This window comes from Schistocerca gregaria, chromosome 5, assembly GCF_023897955.1.
Source record: "Schistocerca gregaria isolate iqSchGreg1 chromosome 5, iqSchGreg1.2, whole genome shotgun sequence".
NCBI lineage: Eukaryota > Metazoa > Arthropoda > Insecta > Orthoptera > Acrididae > Schistocerca > Schistocerca gregaria.
In genome coordinates, this window is record NC_064924.1 from 636,853,883 (window position 1) to 636,873,015 (window position 19,133).

At 39.9% G+C, this 19,133-nt stretch overlaps 1 protein-coding gene across 7 annotated transcripts in view; it reads right to left on the bottom strand.

Annotated features, from left to right (window-relative positions):
- Positions 1 to 19,133, bottom strand: part of LOC126271985 (peroxisomal multifunctional enzyme type 2-like) — a 155,141-nt gene that overhangs the window by 102,339 nt on the left and 33,669 nt on the right. For all 7 annotated transcript variants that reach the window (XM_049974457.1, XM_049974451.1, XM_049974454.1 and 4 more), the window contains 3 exons: positions 16,651 to 16,717; positions 7,194 to 7,331; positions 6,930 to 7,082 (listed from right to left, as the gene is read on the bottom strand). In XM_049974457.1, coding sequence (XP_049830414.1) covers positions 6,930 to 7,082; positions 7,194 to 7,331; positions 16,651 to 16,708 — 349 coding nt within the window. In that variant the 5' untranslated portion in view covers positions 16,709 to 16,717. The remainder of the gene's footprint in view (positions 1 to 6,929; positions 7,083 to 7,193; positions 7,332 to 16,650; positions 16,718 to 19,133) is intronic.

The following is a 19,133-nucleotide window of genomic DNA, read 5'->3' on the forward strand; positions in this document are numbered from 1 at the left end:
GTAAGAGCAAAATTCCTATAATAATAAATTCTTTAAATACAGATTTTGCAGCAGTAAAAATCTAATTTTTCCCATGACCTTTATGAAAATGAAATTAAACAGAGTTTGGAGCAATTAATTAATAGACCTGGTGTGTACAACTGCACTATCCATTAAAACACACATGTGAAAATCCTAAAGACAAACCAATTGCACACTGGGAAAGGCGTCCTTGCCTGTAACTGAAAACCTGCAATAATCAACACTCCCAAAGTACAATCTTCTCTATTCAAACATGCTGCAGTATGTCTCACATTTCGAATAAAACAGTGTGTTAACTGTGCACTGCTGACAGAGCACATACTCTGACTATCCACTATTTGACCACAAAATAAATCTCTCTAAAATATTACCAAAAGAAAAGGAAGAAAGTGAACTCACTTTTATGAGAAAGATCTACAAGGACACCATCTCCAGATATAAATTCTCTGATAAAAGGCACTTGCAATAATCGCCAAAAAGTGGGTTCCTGATTTTGCAATATAAAATGGCCTACAGTCCATAAGAATTTTATGGAAACTGCTACCAGCCATTGATGTATACAATTCTACGAGAACAGTTTCTGCCCACTCTCTTGCACTGTCTCCATAGTTCCTTGCAACCTCTCAGAATGGAAGGCAGTCAAAGGGGCACAAAATATATTTGAATGGACAGCTGGAAGAATGTGGTATGTCGCATTTCACAATTTTACAGAAAGCATATTTGTTTCCTGTTTACTTGGCTCGAGCTGAGGAGCACTGCAGTGGTGAAATACCACGTTATTCCTCTGCATTTTAGTGGATGTTGCCATTTGTAGGAAGGGTAAAGAATCATATCATAACACAAAACCACTTCAGAATCACACATCTATTACTACAAATGTACTGTACAGTATTAAACAATACACACTAATCAACAAATGTGATACAGCACACTTTAAAATGAAACACACAACAGGTACAAAATTCTTGTGAATGTGATGGTGTTCTGATTTGTCCATCAACTGAGTAATGTTCAACATAACTAATTACATCAAACTTGCTGTTGTCCATTAACAAAATAGGCCATTCATCTAATTTCCACACACTGAAACAGGACACACAGCAGATTCATCTGAAGGGCAGGTTTTGGTAGGAGTCATGATGTTCTTGTTTATCCTACAACTGAATCATTATCTACCAGATCCACTTTTTTCTCTTTGTTAATTGGAAGCAACATCCAGTACAAGACCAGTAGCTGATTGGAGTCAAGTAACTCATAAGGAGGCAGAAACACTGGGTGACAATTCCATGGTCACAGAATGTTGTGTGACAACCTCACATAGCATGAACCAGGGTTATCTTAGGACATTTTGAGCCACATAAGCTGTTATTGTCACGTTGCATTTTTTTAGTCCAGCTATCATACACTGACAGTCTTTGCAGTCGTTTTGGCTTGTTTCAGTCACAGAGAACAGTTTATTCATCCAAAATTTGGCAATGACATGTTTCCGGTCTTCAGGAACCGTAAGTTTAAATAACTTTTTGTGAGGGCAAAGTCCCAGTCATGGGGTAAGAAGCTATTGGCCAGAGACCATAAATTTCTGGAGTATTTCTGTAAGAGACTCACTACAAATCAAAGATGTATATAAAGGACACAATGCACCAATTGTTCATACCAACACAAGCCTGACCAAATTATCAACTTTCTTTCTTCACTATGGATCAGTTTCTGAAAATTTGCTGTTATATGTTTCAATACATATAACACAACTTCTTTAGAGCTAATTTTGGCAATTGATTCATGCCACTAATACACAGAAGCATGCTGTGTACTCATGTGTTTACAACAAAATTGTAAATAAAATAGAAAGAAACTTCCACATGGGAAAAATATATTAAAAACAAAGATTCCAAGACTTACCAAGCAGGAAAACGCCAGCAGACAGGCACAATGAACAAAACACACAAACACACACACAGAATTACTAGCTTTCGCAACTGATGGTTGCTTCTTCAGGAAAGAGGGAAGGAGAGGGAAAGACGAAAGGATGTGGGTTTTAAGGGAGAGGGTAAGGAGTCATTCCAATCCCGGGAGCGGAAAGACTTCCCTTAAGGGGAAAAACGACAGGTGTACACTCGTGTCTGTGTATGTGCGGATGGATATGTGTGTGTGTGTATATAGCATCCATTTCCAGTTGTTTATATGTTTGTTCAGCTGTAATAGTGATCCAGTTTACTTTCCTGCTCTATCAGTAACCACTCTCCTTCATTTTCAGCTGTTTTTTAAGTATAATATAGTACAAGTCACACTGTCAGCATATATCTGACCTTGGTGCATCAAACCTTAAGCTGCAAACTGACTGTGATCTGAAGATTTTGATTAATGAATAGTCTGTACATTTCTGTAAAGGTAAATCAGAGCTTAAATGGTCCTTTACTGATGCCTTCTGACTGTAATGTCTTGGAATTGTCAGGAAGCTCTTTATATGGGATCTAATTAAATCGTGAACACCATTATCAACTGCTTGAGGCCTATTTATGTGTAACCCACTTCTGTCTTTATCAGCCATGCCTCCATTCTTAATTTTTGGTTGGAGTGATTCTACTCACCATTGGCTTATAACAAAAATATTACAAAAAGTCTTTAAACAAATGTGTTTGTTGTCCACTTTGTAATGAACTGTAGCCTGTCTTCTAGATGTTTCTTCTGTTTTCCACAATCCTCTTCCTACAGACTCACCTATATCAATATATTTCAGAAGAGCTAATGACTCTAATGAATATTCATCACATAATAGTTGATCAAATTTGTGACACAAATCAGTAACAAAATTCATATTCCAGTTCCTGTAGTCTTTGCTACACAATGCATTACAGGCTGTCACCTTGGACAAAGGAAGAATGACAGCTGCTCACATTATGAAGCTCTGTTGAGATATCTACAATTCAGAACTATTAAGATTTAAATCTGTGGCAGTTTTGAAAAACTTTAACACTCCTTTAAATAAATATTTTAGTATTGAAATACAATAATAGCGTCATGCAGGAGTACTTTGATTAACCAGTGCAGACTTCACAGGAATTTCCTTTTCTTGTCTGTTCACATAGGACTTCTCACTGTCTCTTAGCTTTTTACCCTTCTTATCTTTCCACTCCAGCACATTTACAGTCCTTTTCTGCTTATTTACGCTCACCTGATCATTGGCAGCAATATTCAAGCACTTAATGCTGCACACCATAACACAGAAGACCTGAGCACTGACTCTGAATCAAATCTGTCTTAGCTACATAACACATTCTTCCAGTGGACACTCACCACTTCTGCATGCTTCAGCCATCTGATGATTTCTTCTAAAACTACCACAAACTGACACAATGCAGAGGCAACTCATACTTTGCTGTTCACAAGAAATCTTGATGTTGTGAAAATGTAACATACCACATTCTTCCAGCCATCCATTCATTTGTAGACGTAATCGGTGAAACTATCTGAACAAGCTGCTGCGTGCATCCAAATAAAAACATGTGAGAGGAAAGAGTTCACCAGCCAATGTGAGAAAGCAAAATATTGTTACAGCTTATGTTTCTGCCTAACTGGATAACAGAATCTTGCTGCACTCAATGCAGGTTACATATCCTGCTATTTGATGTTGTCTCACTGGTATACCTCTGTTTTATTTCTTCATTTTATACTTTTATTTAGAGATGTCTTTCTAAATTTCAGATTCTCATTCAGTGTCTCAAATTTGTAAGCTCACATCCGTAAGTTATTTCTGTGATCACTTTGTGTAAATTTAAAGAACCCATTGAAAAGCAGAGCTGTCACCAGTTTGCAGACAGGCAATTAGCATAATACAAAGATAGTATAAAACTAGATATCACTGAAACTTAGACTGTGCACCTTATTAACGACAAATAATCACTATATGGTGAAATGCCATACACACTTACAGGGGTTGGACAAAAATATAGAAACACTGTGGGAAATGCATCATCAAACATACATGCAGATGCTAGCCCAGCTGGCACACTGTTGTATTTGACCAGCAACGAAACCTGCGGAATATCCTAAACATGTTGCAAGGGTCAGTCAAGCCCAGGACAGTGTTCTGTGTAACTGTGAGTGCATTACATTTACATACATACCATAGAGTGCATGGCAAAGGGTACCCTGTACCACTACTTTCCTCTTCCGCTTGCAAATACAGTGAGGGAAAAATGACTGTCTATATTCCCACATACGAGCCCTAATTTCATGTTTCTTATCTTTGTGGTCCTTACATGAAATGTATGTTGGCAGCACTATAATCATTCTGCAGGCAGCTTCAAATGCCAATTCTCTAAATTTTCTCAATAGTGTTCCTTGGAAAGAACCTTACCTTCCTTCCAGGAATTCTCATTTGAGTTCACAGTGCATCTCTGTAATACTTATGTTCTTCTCAAACATACGAGTAACAAATCTAGCAGCATGCTTCTAAATTCCTTCGAAGACTTCCTTTAATCCAACCTGGTGAAGATCACAAACACTGTACTCAAGAGTAGATCACACTAATGTCCTATAAGCAGTCTCATTTACAAATGAACCACACTTTCCTCAAATTCTCCTAATAATCGAAGTCGACCATTTGCCTTCCTTACCACAATCCCCATATGCTTATTCCATTTCGTATCACTTTGCAGTTTTACGCTCAGATATTTAAACAATGTGACTGTGTTAAGCAGGACACTACTAAAGTTGTATTCGAATATTATGGGTTTGTTTTTCCAACTGATCTGCATTAACTTACTTTTTTTTAACATTTAGAGCTAGCTGCCATTCATCCCAAGTCTAAGTCAGCTTGTATCCTCCTACAGTCACTCAACGATGACGCCTTCCCACACACCACTGGCACTTTTTTCCAACAACTTGGCACTTCGCACTGGGCGAAAGAGTCACAATAAATGCATGCTAAGTAAGGGGCTAACGCCCTACAGCATTCTTTGTTAAACTGAATTGGGATTCCATCTGGACCAGGATTTTGTTCGAACTCTTTCAGGTTTCTCTCCACTAGGAATTCCTGTTGCTATTTTGGCCATACAGGAGTCTGTGTGACAGACAAATGACAGTATGTTTGTACAATTCTCCTGTGTGAACAATTACCTAAATGTGAAATTTAAAACTTCAGCTTCCCCTTTTGCTGTCTTCTGCTGCTACATCAGACTGTTCAATGAGTGAATGGATGGAAGCATAAGAGCTGCTTAGCGATTTTACACAAGACCAGGATTTTCTCGGGTTCTTGGCCACATCTTTTGCTAAGAAACGATAGTGAAAGTTGCACATTTTGTGCATAGATCTTTTTACAGATTCACAAAGCTCTACTTACTTTGCCTGTCACCATTTCTGCATTCTCTTTTGAACTGAGAGTGCAAGAGCCTTTGGTTCCACAGCATTTTCCAAATTTTGAAACTCAGCCACAGTGGGTCTCTCCCATTCTTAATTTGCTAGCTAGGCACATATTTATTCACAGTATGATCTACAATCTGTTGGAACCTTGCCTATAATGCCTCTATGTCCATCATACTGGAACTAAATTACTATATTGGAGCTAAGTGGATTTGACCATGGGCAATTTGTTGGAGCTTGTATGGCGGGTGCTTCCCTAACCAAGGCAGCAGAAGTGTTTGGTTTTTCAAGGTAGCATTGTATCGAAGATTTATAACGTGTACAAGGAAAGCAGAAAAACATCATCCACTAAGTCACAAGGTGGACAAAAGGTTGCATTGAGTTATCATGATGAATAATCACTGGCAACAACTGCGAAGAAAAATAAGAGGATAGTGGCACCAAAAGTCACAGCAGAATTGAATGTTGTACTTGTGTACCCTGTCAGCACCAAAATAATATGAAGGGAGCTCCAGTAAAAGGAAATTGCAGGGTGAGATGGAATACCAAAACCACTCATCAGTGGTGCAAAGGCCCCTAGCAAGAAAACATGGTGCCAACACCATAAAACCTGGAATACGGAGCAATGTTTGCAACCTCTGGCTGAGTTTACATCCCAAGAGTGAAACATGATGGGGGTTTCTGTGGCCATATTGTAGTATTCCATGGGCCCCTTGGTTACTCTACAAGATCACATTACTGCCTAGGATTATGTGCACATTTTGAGTGATGAGGCCCACCCCTTGGTGAAATGTCTATTTCCCAATGGTGATGCTGCGTTCCAAGATGACAGGACACCTGTTCATACAGCTGATATCATCCAGGATTGGTTTTGTGAGCACAAGGAGAACTGGCACATCTCCACTGCTCACCAGATTTCAATATTACTGAGCCTTTATGGTCTACCTTGGAGAGAAGGGTGCCCCATTGCTATCGACCTCCACCATTGCTACCTCTACTGGCCATTATTTTGCAGGAAAATGGTATAACATTCCCCTGAAAACCATACAGGACCTTTATTCATTCATTACAAGATAACAGAAGCTGTTTTGAATGCCAACAGTTTTCCTACACTGTATTAGGTACGGTAGTGTGATGGGTTTGTGGTGTTTCCATATATTTGTCCACCTTCTGTATGCCATCTTAATTTTGATTGAGTAAATTAGTAATAAAGCTGCAGCACTGAACAAAGCTGCTACCTCCTCAGATTTATTACATAGCTGCTGTTTTTCTGGTATTAGTAGTTTAATATTTACTTGATTACGATGGAATTTTCTAAAGGAAATCTTTTTACAAGTGATTGGTTCCTTTCGCTGTACAACAGGTCAACAATCAATGGATATTTATTTGTGATTATTGACTGGAAATAAATGAGGGATCCAAGCCAAAGCTATCCATGAGATTTCACATAGACAATGATCCCCCTGAGACCTAACAGTAATTTTAAATAACCCAACAAAGCTATCTTCATTATTCAGTCACTTTTTGTAAAAAGTAATCATACTTACCCCAGTCTGTATCACTTATTCGTGCAAATGATTTGTCTCTAAGAATTCCAGCATTATTGACAACAATGTCCACACGGCCAAAATTATTGAGAGCTGTATCAATGATCTTGTGTCCATCTTCAACTGAATTGTAATCTGCTACAGCAACACCACCTTTAACAATAAGACTTTGAAAAATGACAGTTCCTTCAACAAAACTCAAATCATTCTACGAGTGTTACAAAGAGATGCAACTTAACCAAGTTATAAAAATATATTTGTTACCTTTTCTTTTAATCTCCTGCACAACACTATCAGCTGCATTTGTACTCTGACCTTCACCATGTCGACCACCACCAAGGTCGTTTACGACAACAGATGCACCTCTTTCCGCAAAAAGAAGAGCGTAAGCACGACCAAGACCTACAGAAATTATATGAAATGAGAAATTACCATGTCATAGCTTCACAAACGAAAGACAGAATCATATCACACAACAGTAGTTAGCTTTCACATTATATGTGCTGGCAAACAGCTGATAATGATGCTTATCGTAACAATTCATTACACTGTCAATAAACACATTTTCAAATTACACTTGCATACAGTTATTGAACTTGCCAATACAGCAAGGAAGTCACACTATATCACAGAAATAACAAAACTCTATGTCTGCTTTTGGTAATACACACATCAAAAAACGTTTTGCATCAGATGGGTTTGAGATTTCCAGAACCTGTACAGAAAATTGAAATAGAGATCAACATAAACATCATTTCTTCCCTTTTTATTGCTCGTGAAAACCACACATTGCATGTTGTACCACCATACAGCGACACCTTCAGAGGTGGTGGTCCAGATTGCTGTATGCACCGGTACCTCTAATGCCCAGTAGCACGTTCTCTTGCATTGATGCACTCGCCGTGGCATACTATTCACAAGTTCATCAAGGCACTGTTGATCCAGATTGTCCCACTCCCCAATGGCGATTCAGTGTAGATCCCTCAGAGTGGTTGGTGGCTTACTTCGCCCATAAACAGCCCTTTTCAATCTATCCCAGGCATGTTCAATACGGTTCATGTCTGGAGAACATGGTGGCCACTCTAGTTGAGCGATGTCATTATCCTGAAGGAAGTCATTCACAAGATGTGCATGATGGGGGAGCAAATTGTCATCCATGAAGATGAATGCCTCGCCAATATGCTGCTGATATGGTTGCACTATTGGTCGGAGGATGGCATTCGCATATCATACAGCCATTACGGCGCCTTCCATGACCACCAGCGTCATACGTTGACCCCACATAATGCCACCCCAAAACAGCAGGGAGCCTCCACCTTGCTGCACTTGCTGGACAGTGTGTTTAAGGCATTCAGCCTAACTGGGTTGCTTCCAAACACGTCTCAGATGATTGTCTGGTTGAAGGCTTATGTGAAACTCATTGGTGAAGAGAATGTGATGCCAATCCTGAGCAGTCCATTTGGCATGTTGTTGGGCTCACGTGTACCGCACTACAAGGCGACGTGGTTGTAAAGATGGACCTTGCCATGGACGTTGGGACCGAAGTTGCGCACCATACAGCCTATTGCGCGCAGTTTGAGTCATAACATGATGTCCTGTGGCTGCACAAAAAGCATTATTCAATATGGTGGCATTGCTGTCAGGGTTCTTCTGAGCCATAATCTGTAGGTAGTGGTCATCCGCTGTAGTAGTAGCCCTTGGGCAGCCTGAGCGAGGCATGTCATCGACAGTTCCTATCTCTCTGTATCTACTCCATGTCTGAACAGCATCATTATGGTTCACTCCAAGACACCTGGAAACTTCCCTTGTTGAGAGCCCTTCCTGGCACAAAGTAACAATGCAGACACAATCAAACCATGTTATTGACCGTCTAGGCATGGTTGAACTATAGACAACACGAGCCGTGTACCTCCTTCCTGGTGGAATGACTGGAACAGATTGGCTGTCGCACCCCCTCCGTCTAATAGCCGCAGCACATGCATGGTGGTTTATATCTTTGAGGGGGGGGGGGGGGGTTTAGTGACACCTCTGAACAGTCAAAGGGACAGTGTCTGTGATACACTATCCACAGTTAACATCTATTTTCAGGAGTTCTGGGAACCAGGGTGATGCTAAACTTTTTTTATGTGTGTATATCCTGGGTAGCAACTATAAGCCCAAATGTTCGAAAAAATTTGTGACCGGGAAGAGCAGAGATTTAAAAACATGAAAACATATATAAAACAGTACCTAAAGCACAAAGGAAATGAACTGCAGATCACTCATCATGTGTATGGGATGGTGAACAAAAGAGGAGATCCTTCATGAAATGGTACAGCACACATGCAAATAATAGATTTATTATTACAACAGATTTATTATTATTCATTCACCATGTTCAGATAACACTTTCACAATGGGAATACAGAATAATTCAATATGTAAATTAGCTGAGGGAAGTAACTTGCAGAAATTACTATCATTTCTTCACTGCAGTCTATTTTTATACCATCCTGGTACTGAGACCCCTTCGATACTGATGGATGTCAAAGACTTCATTTATAAAAATAATAACTTTGTGTATATCGATTTCTACGTAAGCAATATACTTTCTGCACCACTGATTTCATATGATATTATTTGTCATTGCTATAATCCTCTGGTAACCCCGTACTTACTTTCATGTTTCACATATCACTGGTAAATTTTTATTGCAACAATGCGTGAAGAGCCAGTTTACACTCTACACATTATTGATCTGTATGTATTGCTATTGCTATTACCCAGTTATTAAATACAACAACAGTTTCAAATTAATAAAAGTAAAATGGACTTGTTCATCTTGAGGTACACGTTGTGGTATTATCAAAAGACATTTAAATATAGTTTTAAATTTTCTCAGATACCTGTCAGACATTCCCATGCCATAGTCATGAGCTTCACCTTTTTTTTTTTTCCCCTCCAAATAGTCACAGCTTACTATAACATATTCTGTTCGTGTAAGTTTTGCCAACAGATACAATGACATGTAGAAAGAATCCTACACCTAGTGTTTAAAACTGTTGGTTCCTTACTCGGGGAGAAAAGAGGGATAGGTTGCTTAAGTTTGCAAAATAGCGTCAGGTCACTCAGATTTGGTTCCCACTTCAAAAAGCTCAGAAGCATCTCTTTGTCACCCAGTCCCATCCAGATCTTGAATGATTCAACAAATTACTCGGTCAAGACTGAAAAACTTTCTCAAGTTAAATCTTGGAATGAGATAAACTCTACTCAATATCCTCTCCAAATCATCCATTGCTGCCTCCTGCCACACTCACAGCCTCTGTAAGGTCCTTATCATACTTTACAACATACCTAGCCCCTTATCTTTGACCTAAAATTTGTGCCCCTGCAACTGTTCCCATATGGAATGGAATAGGTTCTGCAATATTTAAGTTCCTGATTCACTTCTAAAATATATTTTTCTGCTTAGTGAGATTAACTCTTCAGGTTTGCGTGTTCAAAATCACTCTATCGATTCCTGGGGTAGGTAGTGTGCCACACACCTGGTTAGCTGATCCTACTAATTTGGTAAAATCTCATAACAGGCTGGGGAATTTCATACCAGAGATGGTGAATACTAAATGGTGTCTAGAGTTGCTAGGAAGCATCAGTGGGCATTTTCTCTCTAACGAAAGTTGTACCCCATGATGTGATCTACCACCCCCTAGATGTTTGAATTGGTTACTTTCATGTTCCATGGATCATTTTGCACAAAAAATTGTCATGATGCAAATATTATGAAATATAAAGTGGGACACTGGGTTTCTTGAATATAAATGAGTAGTTAATTGCAAAGCTGCATCTAGCTATTAAATGTGTATAATGGCTTGTTGCAGATTTGTGACTTTTGTTTCCATGAACATTGTAAGGGTTTTATAGCTGCATATTTCTCTTCTTTCTGTGCTGTAATGTCACAATTTAACATGACAATATTATGAGAAGGAAAGATGCCACTCACCATATATCAGAGATGCTATCCCTCAACATGCAAACTAACCTTACATCCGGAGAAACAACTGCAGTCCACCATCTAAAAACTGATCCTCATCTTATAATTCTACCAGACAAAAGCTCCACCACTGTTGTTTTGAACCGCAAGGATTACCTGGCAGAAGGACTCCGCTAGCCATCAGATACTTCCACCTAAAAACCTTGCCAGAGTGACCCCATTCCAGTAACCCAGGAGGGTCTCCCGTCACTACTTAAATCCTTAGGCCCATCCCAGAACCTCTCCCCTACCACTCCACGCACTCCTGTCTTCTACATGCTTCCTGAAGTCCATAAGCCTAACCACCCAGGACGCCACATTGTGGCCAGTTACCGTGCCCCACTGAGAGAATCTCTGCTCTCATAGACCAACACCTTCAACCTATTACCCAGAACCAACCCTCCTACATAAAAGATACCAACCATTGCCTCCAATGATTCTCCACAGCTTCTGTCCCTTTACCACATGGTGCCCTGCCCTGCTCATCACTATTGATGCCACCTCCCTGTACACTAACATTCACAATGCCTACGGCCTTACCACTACTGAACACTGTCTTTCCCAACGCCCGACAGATTCCAAACCAACAACCTCCTAGCTAGTCACCATGATCAACTATATCCTCACCCACATTTACTTCTCCTTTGAAGGCATTACCTACAAATCCGGACTACGGCTATGGGCACCTGCATGGCACCATCCTACGCCAACCTATTCATGGGTCTTTTAGAGGAATTCTTTCTAAAAACCCAGAATCCTAAACCTCTCACCTGGTTCAGATTCTTTGATGACATCCTTGCTATCTGGATTGAAGGTGAGGACACCCTATCCACATTCCTCCAGAACCTTAACAACTTCTCCCCCATTTGCTTCACCTGGTTCTACTCAGCCCAACCAGCCACCATCCTAGATGTTGAGCTCCACCACAAAGATGGCTACATCAGTAGAACTGTCCATATGAAACCTGCTAACCATCAGCAATACCTCCACTTCAACAGCTGCCACCTGTTCCGTACCAAGTAGACTCTTCCATACAGTCTAGCCACTCATGTTCGTCGCATCTGCAATGACGAGAAGTTCCTCTTGAAATATACCAAGGGTCTCATTGAAGCCTTCACTGATCGTAATTATCCTCCCAACCTTGTACAAAAGCAAATCCCCCATGCCTTATCTTTCCAGTCTCCCACCACCTCCCAAAGTCCCACAGTCGAGCCACAGAGGAGCATTCCCTTCATAACTTTGTACCACACAGGACTGGAGCAACTGACTTACATTCTCTGCCAGGGTTTTGATTACCTCTTGTTGTGCCCTGAAATGAGAAATGCCCTGCCCACTATCCTTCCCACACCTCCCACAGTGGTATTCCGCCAACCACCAAACCTACACAATATACTTGTCCATCCTTACACAACCCCTGCTCCAAATCCCTTTGCCTCATTGGTCACACCCCAGTAATAGACCTAGATGCAAGACCTGTCCCATACATCCTCCCACCTCCACCTACTCCAATCCAGTCACCAATATCACCTATCCCATCAAAGACATGTGGTCTACAAGTTAAGCTGTAACCACTGTACTGCATTCTATATAGGCATGACAACCAACAACCTGTCTGTTCACATGAAGGGCCAACAACAAACTGTGGCCAGGAAACAAGTGGACCACCCTGTTTCTAAACACACTGCCTAACATGATATCCTGCATTTCAATGACTGCTTCACAACTCTTGCCATATGGATCCTTCCCACCAACACCAGCTTTTCTGAATTGCATAGGTGGTAACTTTCCCTGCAATACATCTTACGTTCCCGTAACCCTACTAGCTTCAACCTTCATTAGTCACTGTCCTCACCCATCCAGCCCCTTTCCTGTTGCCATTCCAGCATACACAGTCATCATCCCACCACCACACCCAGTCTTTTTATTTCTCTCCTTTTCCACTATCTTCTCCTCCCCTTCCCACATCTCCTCTGACCTCCGTCTAACCTGCAGCATTTCACAGACTGCCACCCCCGCCATACTATCCCTCCCCCCCCCCCCCCCAGCCCCAACCTCCTCCTTACCCCCACAGCGTCGTCACTCCCATCATGCACTGGTGCTCCTGCTCGCAGTGTGACTTCAGTTGCCTGACTGCAGTCATGTGTGTGAGTTGCATTTGTGTGAGTGTGTGTGTGTGTGTGTGTGTGTGTGTGTGTGTGTGTGTGTGTGCGTACGCATGTCTATTGTTGACGAAGGTCTTAATGACTGAAAGCTTTAATTGTGAGAGTCTTTTTGTCATGCCTGTCTGAAACTCTGCATCTGCACTATATGGTGAGTGGCAACTTTCCTTCTCATAATATTGTTACATTCCATCCAGGACTTTCCATTGTTTGACAATTTAACATAAACAATTTTATTAGTGAAATGACTGTTTGACGCTGTGTGATGTATGTAGAACTCAAAGATAGATGTGAACAGTACTATCATCTCTGAATTATATATATTTTTTGTTGTTATCCAGAATGTAAATTATTCTGACTACTGTTCTTCTAATTATTGTTCTCGTTAAGATCATCTCAAAACTACTACAGCTCTATAGATATATTGTATTGTATCAGAACAAATAAAGAGCTCATCTCAAATGATTAATAGGCAAGACTCGAAATTAATTATTCTTCTACAATTACATTCTCATAAATATCTAGAGAGTTCCAGATATCTACTTTGATGTTTGGAGAGAGACTGGAAACATGGCATTTGAACCTGCAATCACATGGTGATTCTTTGCAAACTCAAGAACAGACAATTACATGGCATTAGCAGTGCTTCACCAAGATTTCGTCACTGGACATATTACACAAACGATGAGTTTAGTTATCAGTATGTCACTTGGAAGCCGACAGTACAAACCAAAATCTTATCCAAATAATACCCCCCAAACAACAGAAAACACCACAACAAATAAAATAGTATAATAATGCCAACATTAGATTCACAGCAGGGAAGTGCAGATGATTTTTCCTTCTAGAATTGTATTGGTGAATGTATCTATTGTTCCCAAACTACAAAGAACTGACAATAAATTTCATCAGTTTTTTTTCTCCCAGCTCGTGAGAGTAGGGTGGGCCACTGTAGGACTTCATTACTTTCAACCAGGTTCGAATCCTGCCTAGGGCATGGATGTGTGTGTGATGTCCTTAGGTTAGTTAGGTTTAATTAGTTCTATGTTCTAGGTGACTGATGACCTCAGAAGTTAAGTCGCGTAGTGCTCAGAGCCATTTGAACCACTTTCAACCAAATACCCTAACAGACTGGGAGTGGGCAGAGTGAATTCCAACTGGGAATCTTTAGAATGAAATTTCCAATTCTGGCAATCATCTGATGACGAAGGAAAATGTTTCATACATGGCTCCAAAATTATTGCCACAGAAAACAGCACACATTGTCCTTCTCAGGAATTTAAACTACTTTGTGAAACTATTGGCACTTCATGCTTCACAACTGCACTGTTTCATCTCAACTCACTAAAGGATTCCTAAGAACTTTCAAGTTACATACAACAAAGCATCTTCACAGTACAATAAAGACAATGCTTTGTTGCTCTTCCTCTCTCAGTACAGAATTGGCAATTATTCTTAAGGCAAAAGTAGCTGAATTTAAATGTTTCAGTAGCTCTGTTATATAGATTTTTCAAGTTATGTTTTTATCAACACATTCACACTCTGTTAACAGGTGCGGTATTTTTGACAGTATGAAATTGGATGAGCCGTGAGTTTCAAAGGTACGAGCTACAGCCTGCAAGTGGAAGACAATGATCCAGTACAAATTTACAGTTTTTCTATCATCACACTGCAGCACAGTCAACAGCCTTATGTGACAAAACAATGCTGCTCACATCAAAATTAGGTGCTATAGCCAGTCACTATAATATTCCTTAAGTTCAAAGGAAACAGATTTCACCTTGTCTTGAAACAAAGTATTAGGCATTCTCCAGAATCTCTTGCATTAATACTGGATTCTCTATGTATGCATTTCTAATAACCGGTGAAATGTCTTCAATAGTAAGATGTAAATTTGTGTGCCATTGTCATTTGGGAAACCTTATAGGTTAAGTTTTGCTGTCTAGCTGAAAAAGCCTTCTTTCTTTGTTTACAATGGTACCTTTCCTTCATCGCATGTGTGCACTGTGCGTTGCACATGTCTGTGAAGTGAATGTGACCGTGATGAGTGTGAGTGGAATTGTAGTGTAGCATTGGTGATTATGTGAGAACTGAGGGAGTGAAACCTGGTGCCATCACATACTGTGCTTCTCTCAGATAGTAACAAACATTGTCATAATGCTTAACATGCATACACCAAGTGGCCATAATTACAGTGCAACTATTCGCAGAGGTCCAGTGTAGGCTATAATTATTGTACGCCAGTGAAACATTGCAGACTTACTAATGCATTAATGTGGAACTGATTTATGCTGGAAAAAGAATAGTTACAATTTTGGGCACCAGGAGCAAAGTTGGTGCTTTACAACAGCTCATCTATGTCCCCAATACTCATATTGAATAAACTGTGTAAACAGCTGTTAATAATAAAACCAATGCTGTGACTTCCTCAATTATGTGACCTTTTTTTCCCATGTCCCATTACTAATCTATTACATATGCAAACATTTCTATACGTCTGTCTGTCTTGCATTCACGGTGCCAGGTCTGATCCTGGTGGCCAAAACTGGAACTTTTTTTCCAACATAAATGTGTTTCGCATTAGAACACTGATGAAGTTTCGCTCCCATATGATAATTATAGTTCGCACTGGACCTCTATGAGTAGCTGCACTTTTATTATACTGACATAGTACTTTGGACAGATATTATCCAAGTCATTGATGATTACAATGCCTGTGTTTATATAGTATCTGTGTCTACACAATACAACATTCTGCAGACATGCACGCACGTCTGAAGGAATAGACCCATACTGTGATCTATTTCATAATGTTTACCACAACTGTAATTGTCAGTGACAAAGTCTGCTCCTTCTGCATGTCTGAAGGACATTGTGCTGTGAAGATGCAGCAGACACTGTATAAACACAGACACTGGAAACATCAGTGATGTATCCATGCCTCGACAGGCTGCAATGATGTTGTATCTCCCTGTGTGGGAATCACAAATTATGAAGACATAAGGGCTGTGACTATGTGAGATATGGTAGTTTGGATCGGTACTGTAGGTGTGCTCAGCCATGATCAACAGGAAATCCAGGTACGAGACCCTGTCTGGCACAAATTTTCGTGTGTCACGAACAGTTGATGTCAACCCAGAGCTGCAGTAGGCCTATGTGAATCTATTTCATAACTGTCAATTGCCATAAGTGCTCTTTCTATGAAATATGCAGAGAGATTTGGAATTTAAGCTAGAAGTTTGGCACAAAGTCTGATGATCAGGATTTATTTCTTCCAACATCAGAATTCAATTTGGCTACTTCCAAGTTGAGCACCACCACAGATACATGGATTAGAGCCTTGGTTATGGAATGGGCTCTGTTCAATAGTTGTTTCAGAACACTGAGTCAGAATTTCCTCCTTCTGACTAAACCCAAGGGACAATAAACTCTTTTCTCAGGGATTTCAAGAGGACATACTTATTTATGTTCTCCGCTTTGTGACTCTATATAATACGAAGTAACAATAGCAAAAGCTTGAAAGATAAAGAGTGCTCTTTTTGTGGTTTCCTACCTGCTCCTGCACCTGTCACCACAGCGACTCGTCCATCAAACCTCAGTTTGTCAGCCATGACTGGAAACTGAAATAAACCTTTACATATTACATGATTCAACGGGAAATAAAGGATTATCTAAACAGCATCAGATGACAATTCAGTAATACACAATAATTATAAATGAGAAAAATCAAGTATTTCCAAATAAGTCCATCCAAGAAATGAAAATGCACTGCCTCATCACGCAGAAAATATAAACACAAGCACAATCCTTACAGTGCAGGCCAAATGAATAGCTATACAATGACATGAGGCACAAAGTAGTTCTACTTTACAACTGTAGGAAACAATGCAGCTGACACATTATAAATACAAAAGCTGTTAGTGGCAGAAGCACAGTGTGCAAGATTTCTGTTCAAATGTTTTTAAACAACAATATAGATGTCAAAATGTAAAATGATAAGTGTTATAACCAAAACTTTGATTTTGTTAGCAGCTTCAGACAAACAAAATACAAGAAATGACCCTTCTGCCCATGCTTAATAACTTTTATTTTGTACATTCTAGATTTGGGGTTACACTAGAAAATTGGCACCCATCACAAAGACAAGGTTGTGAGAAATAAGACACAGCAAGGCATTGGCAAGAAACTTGTGTTTTATTGTGTGTCACAGCATTCTTCTTGGATGATTTACAGAAACTATTAAAAAAAAAACTAAATCTGGACAGCAGGACAGACCAAGTAAAAGTCAACTGCCTCGACCTCACTTAGTCCATCCAAAATAAAAGCACATTGCTAAATTCAAATCATGAAATTATAGCATTGCAGTGCTCAGCCTGGTGGCAAGACACTTACACAAACATTCGTTTAGTGTCTGGAGTTTCAATGTACCAATAATTGTTTGAACAGCCCCACAATAAATAAAATAGCAGCAAAAACTGGGTACTAGATTTTGACACACAAGTTTTTTTTAAAAAAAGTAGAGAGGTTCAGAGAATCCTTAAGAGGTTAAACAAGACATTATGCTGTCACTCAAAAATAAAAAGAGAAAAAATACACATGAAAGACTACTTAATAAAGATTTTAAGCAGGCTACAATTTGCTTTGATGAACAAGACAGCTTTTTCCAGTATTTTCCTAATTTCCCCTTCAGCCACAAGGAAGAGAAGAGAACTTTGTTTTGAAGAACACATTTTTGGTTTCTATATTTTTGCACAATAACATTTACAAGTCTTGACCACTTGTTTGCCACTGACTAAGCTAGTTCTTAATTTTCTTTCTTAGTACCGTGTTTCATTTCCAGCACTACATTTTTAACTAAAAATACATTCCGTGAAGATTTCCTGCTTAAAAAGAAATTTAGAATAGGCCTATGTTTTACAACAACGTGCAATAACCACTCGCAGGGGGCAGGCGGCAGCAATGGCAGTGGAGGGTAAACAAATCATGTCAGGGGATGTGGAAAACAGTGCAGTTGTTGTCATAATGCAGACATGGAGCAATTTATCTGACATCCAAAGGGGTACGATCATTGGCTTTCAGGTCAATGATGGAAACTTTCCTGAAGCCAATAAGTTTGTACACTGCTCACTGGCTTCCATAGTTAATATACTGTGCAAGGCAAAATGGCGCTATCCAAAACCAGTGCTGAGACAACTGAGGTGCACCACAGGTCATAGATGACAGTGGTGAATGTGGCTGCGGATATGTGTGTGAGCAAATATATGTACAACTGTTGAGCAATGAATCACCTAGATGAACCAAGGAGCTACGAACAACGTCTCCTCAGTGACCATTCAGTGAATTACAGCGTATGGGCCTCGGCAGCATGTACCTGATTCATTCACACATGATGACTACTGTTAATTGCCTTGGTGATCTCATCATTCTGGAAGGCACAACAGATCAAACAAATATGCATCCATCCTTAAGGATCACATCCACTCCACACGCAGTCTGTTTTTCCTTGGCATGATGGCATCTACCAGCAGGACAATGCAATGTGCCATACAGCTCACAGTGTGTGGTTCAAAGAGCGTCAGGATGAGTTTACCATAATCCCCTGGCCACCAAACTCCCATTAACACCCAATTGAGAATCTGTTCACGCCATGGATCCTCGGCAGAGAAACTTTGCGCTGTTGACCACAGCACTGGAGTCGGTATGGCTCTAGAGCCCTGTTAGTGCTTTCCAGAAACTCAGTGATTTTCTTCCTGCACTTCTCGCAGGAGTCTGCACCCCAAAAGGTAGTTATTCAAGCTTTTGACAAGCGGTAACATTAATGTTACTGGACAGTGTATAAACAGAAAACATTATCACAATTACCAAAAAGTAGTTTATATCAGCCCTTCATAAACTGTACAAAACAGCACACATAAAAAGGTGTTAACAACGTGAAACAGAAGAGGAGTATTTATAAGGGAAGAAAGACACTGTTTTTATCATTCTCATCAAATGCAGTTGTTGGGCATTTTCAATTTTCATTCACAATTCAACGAA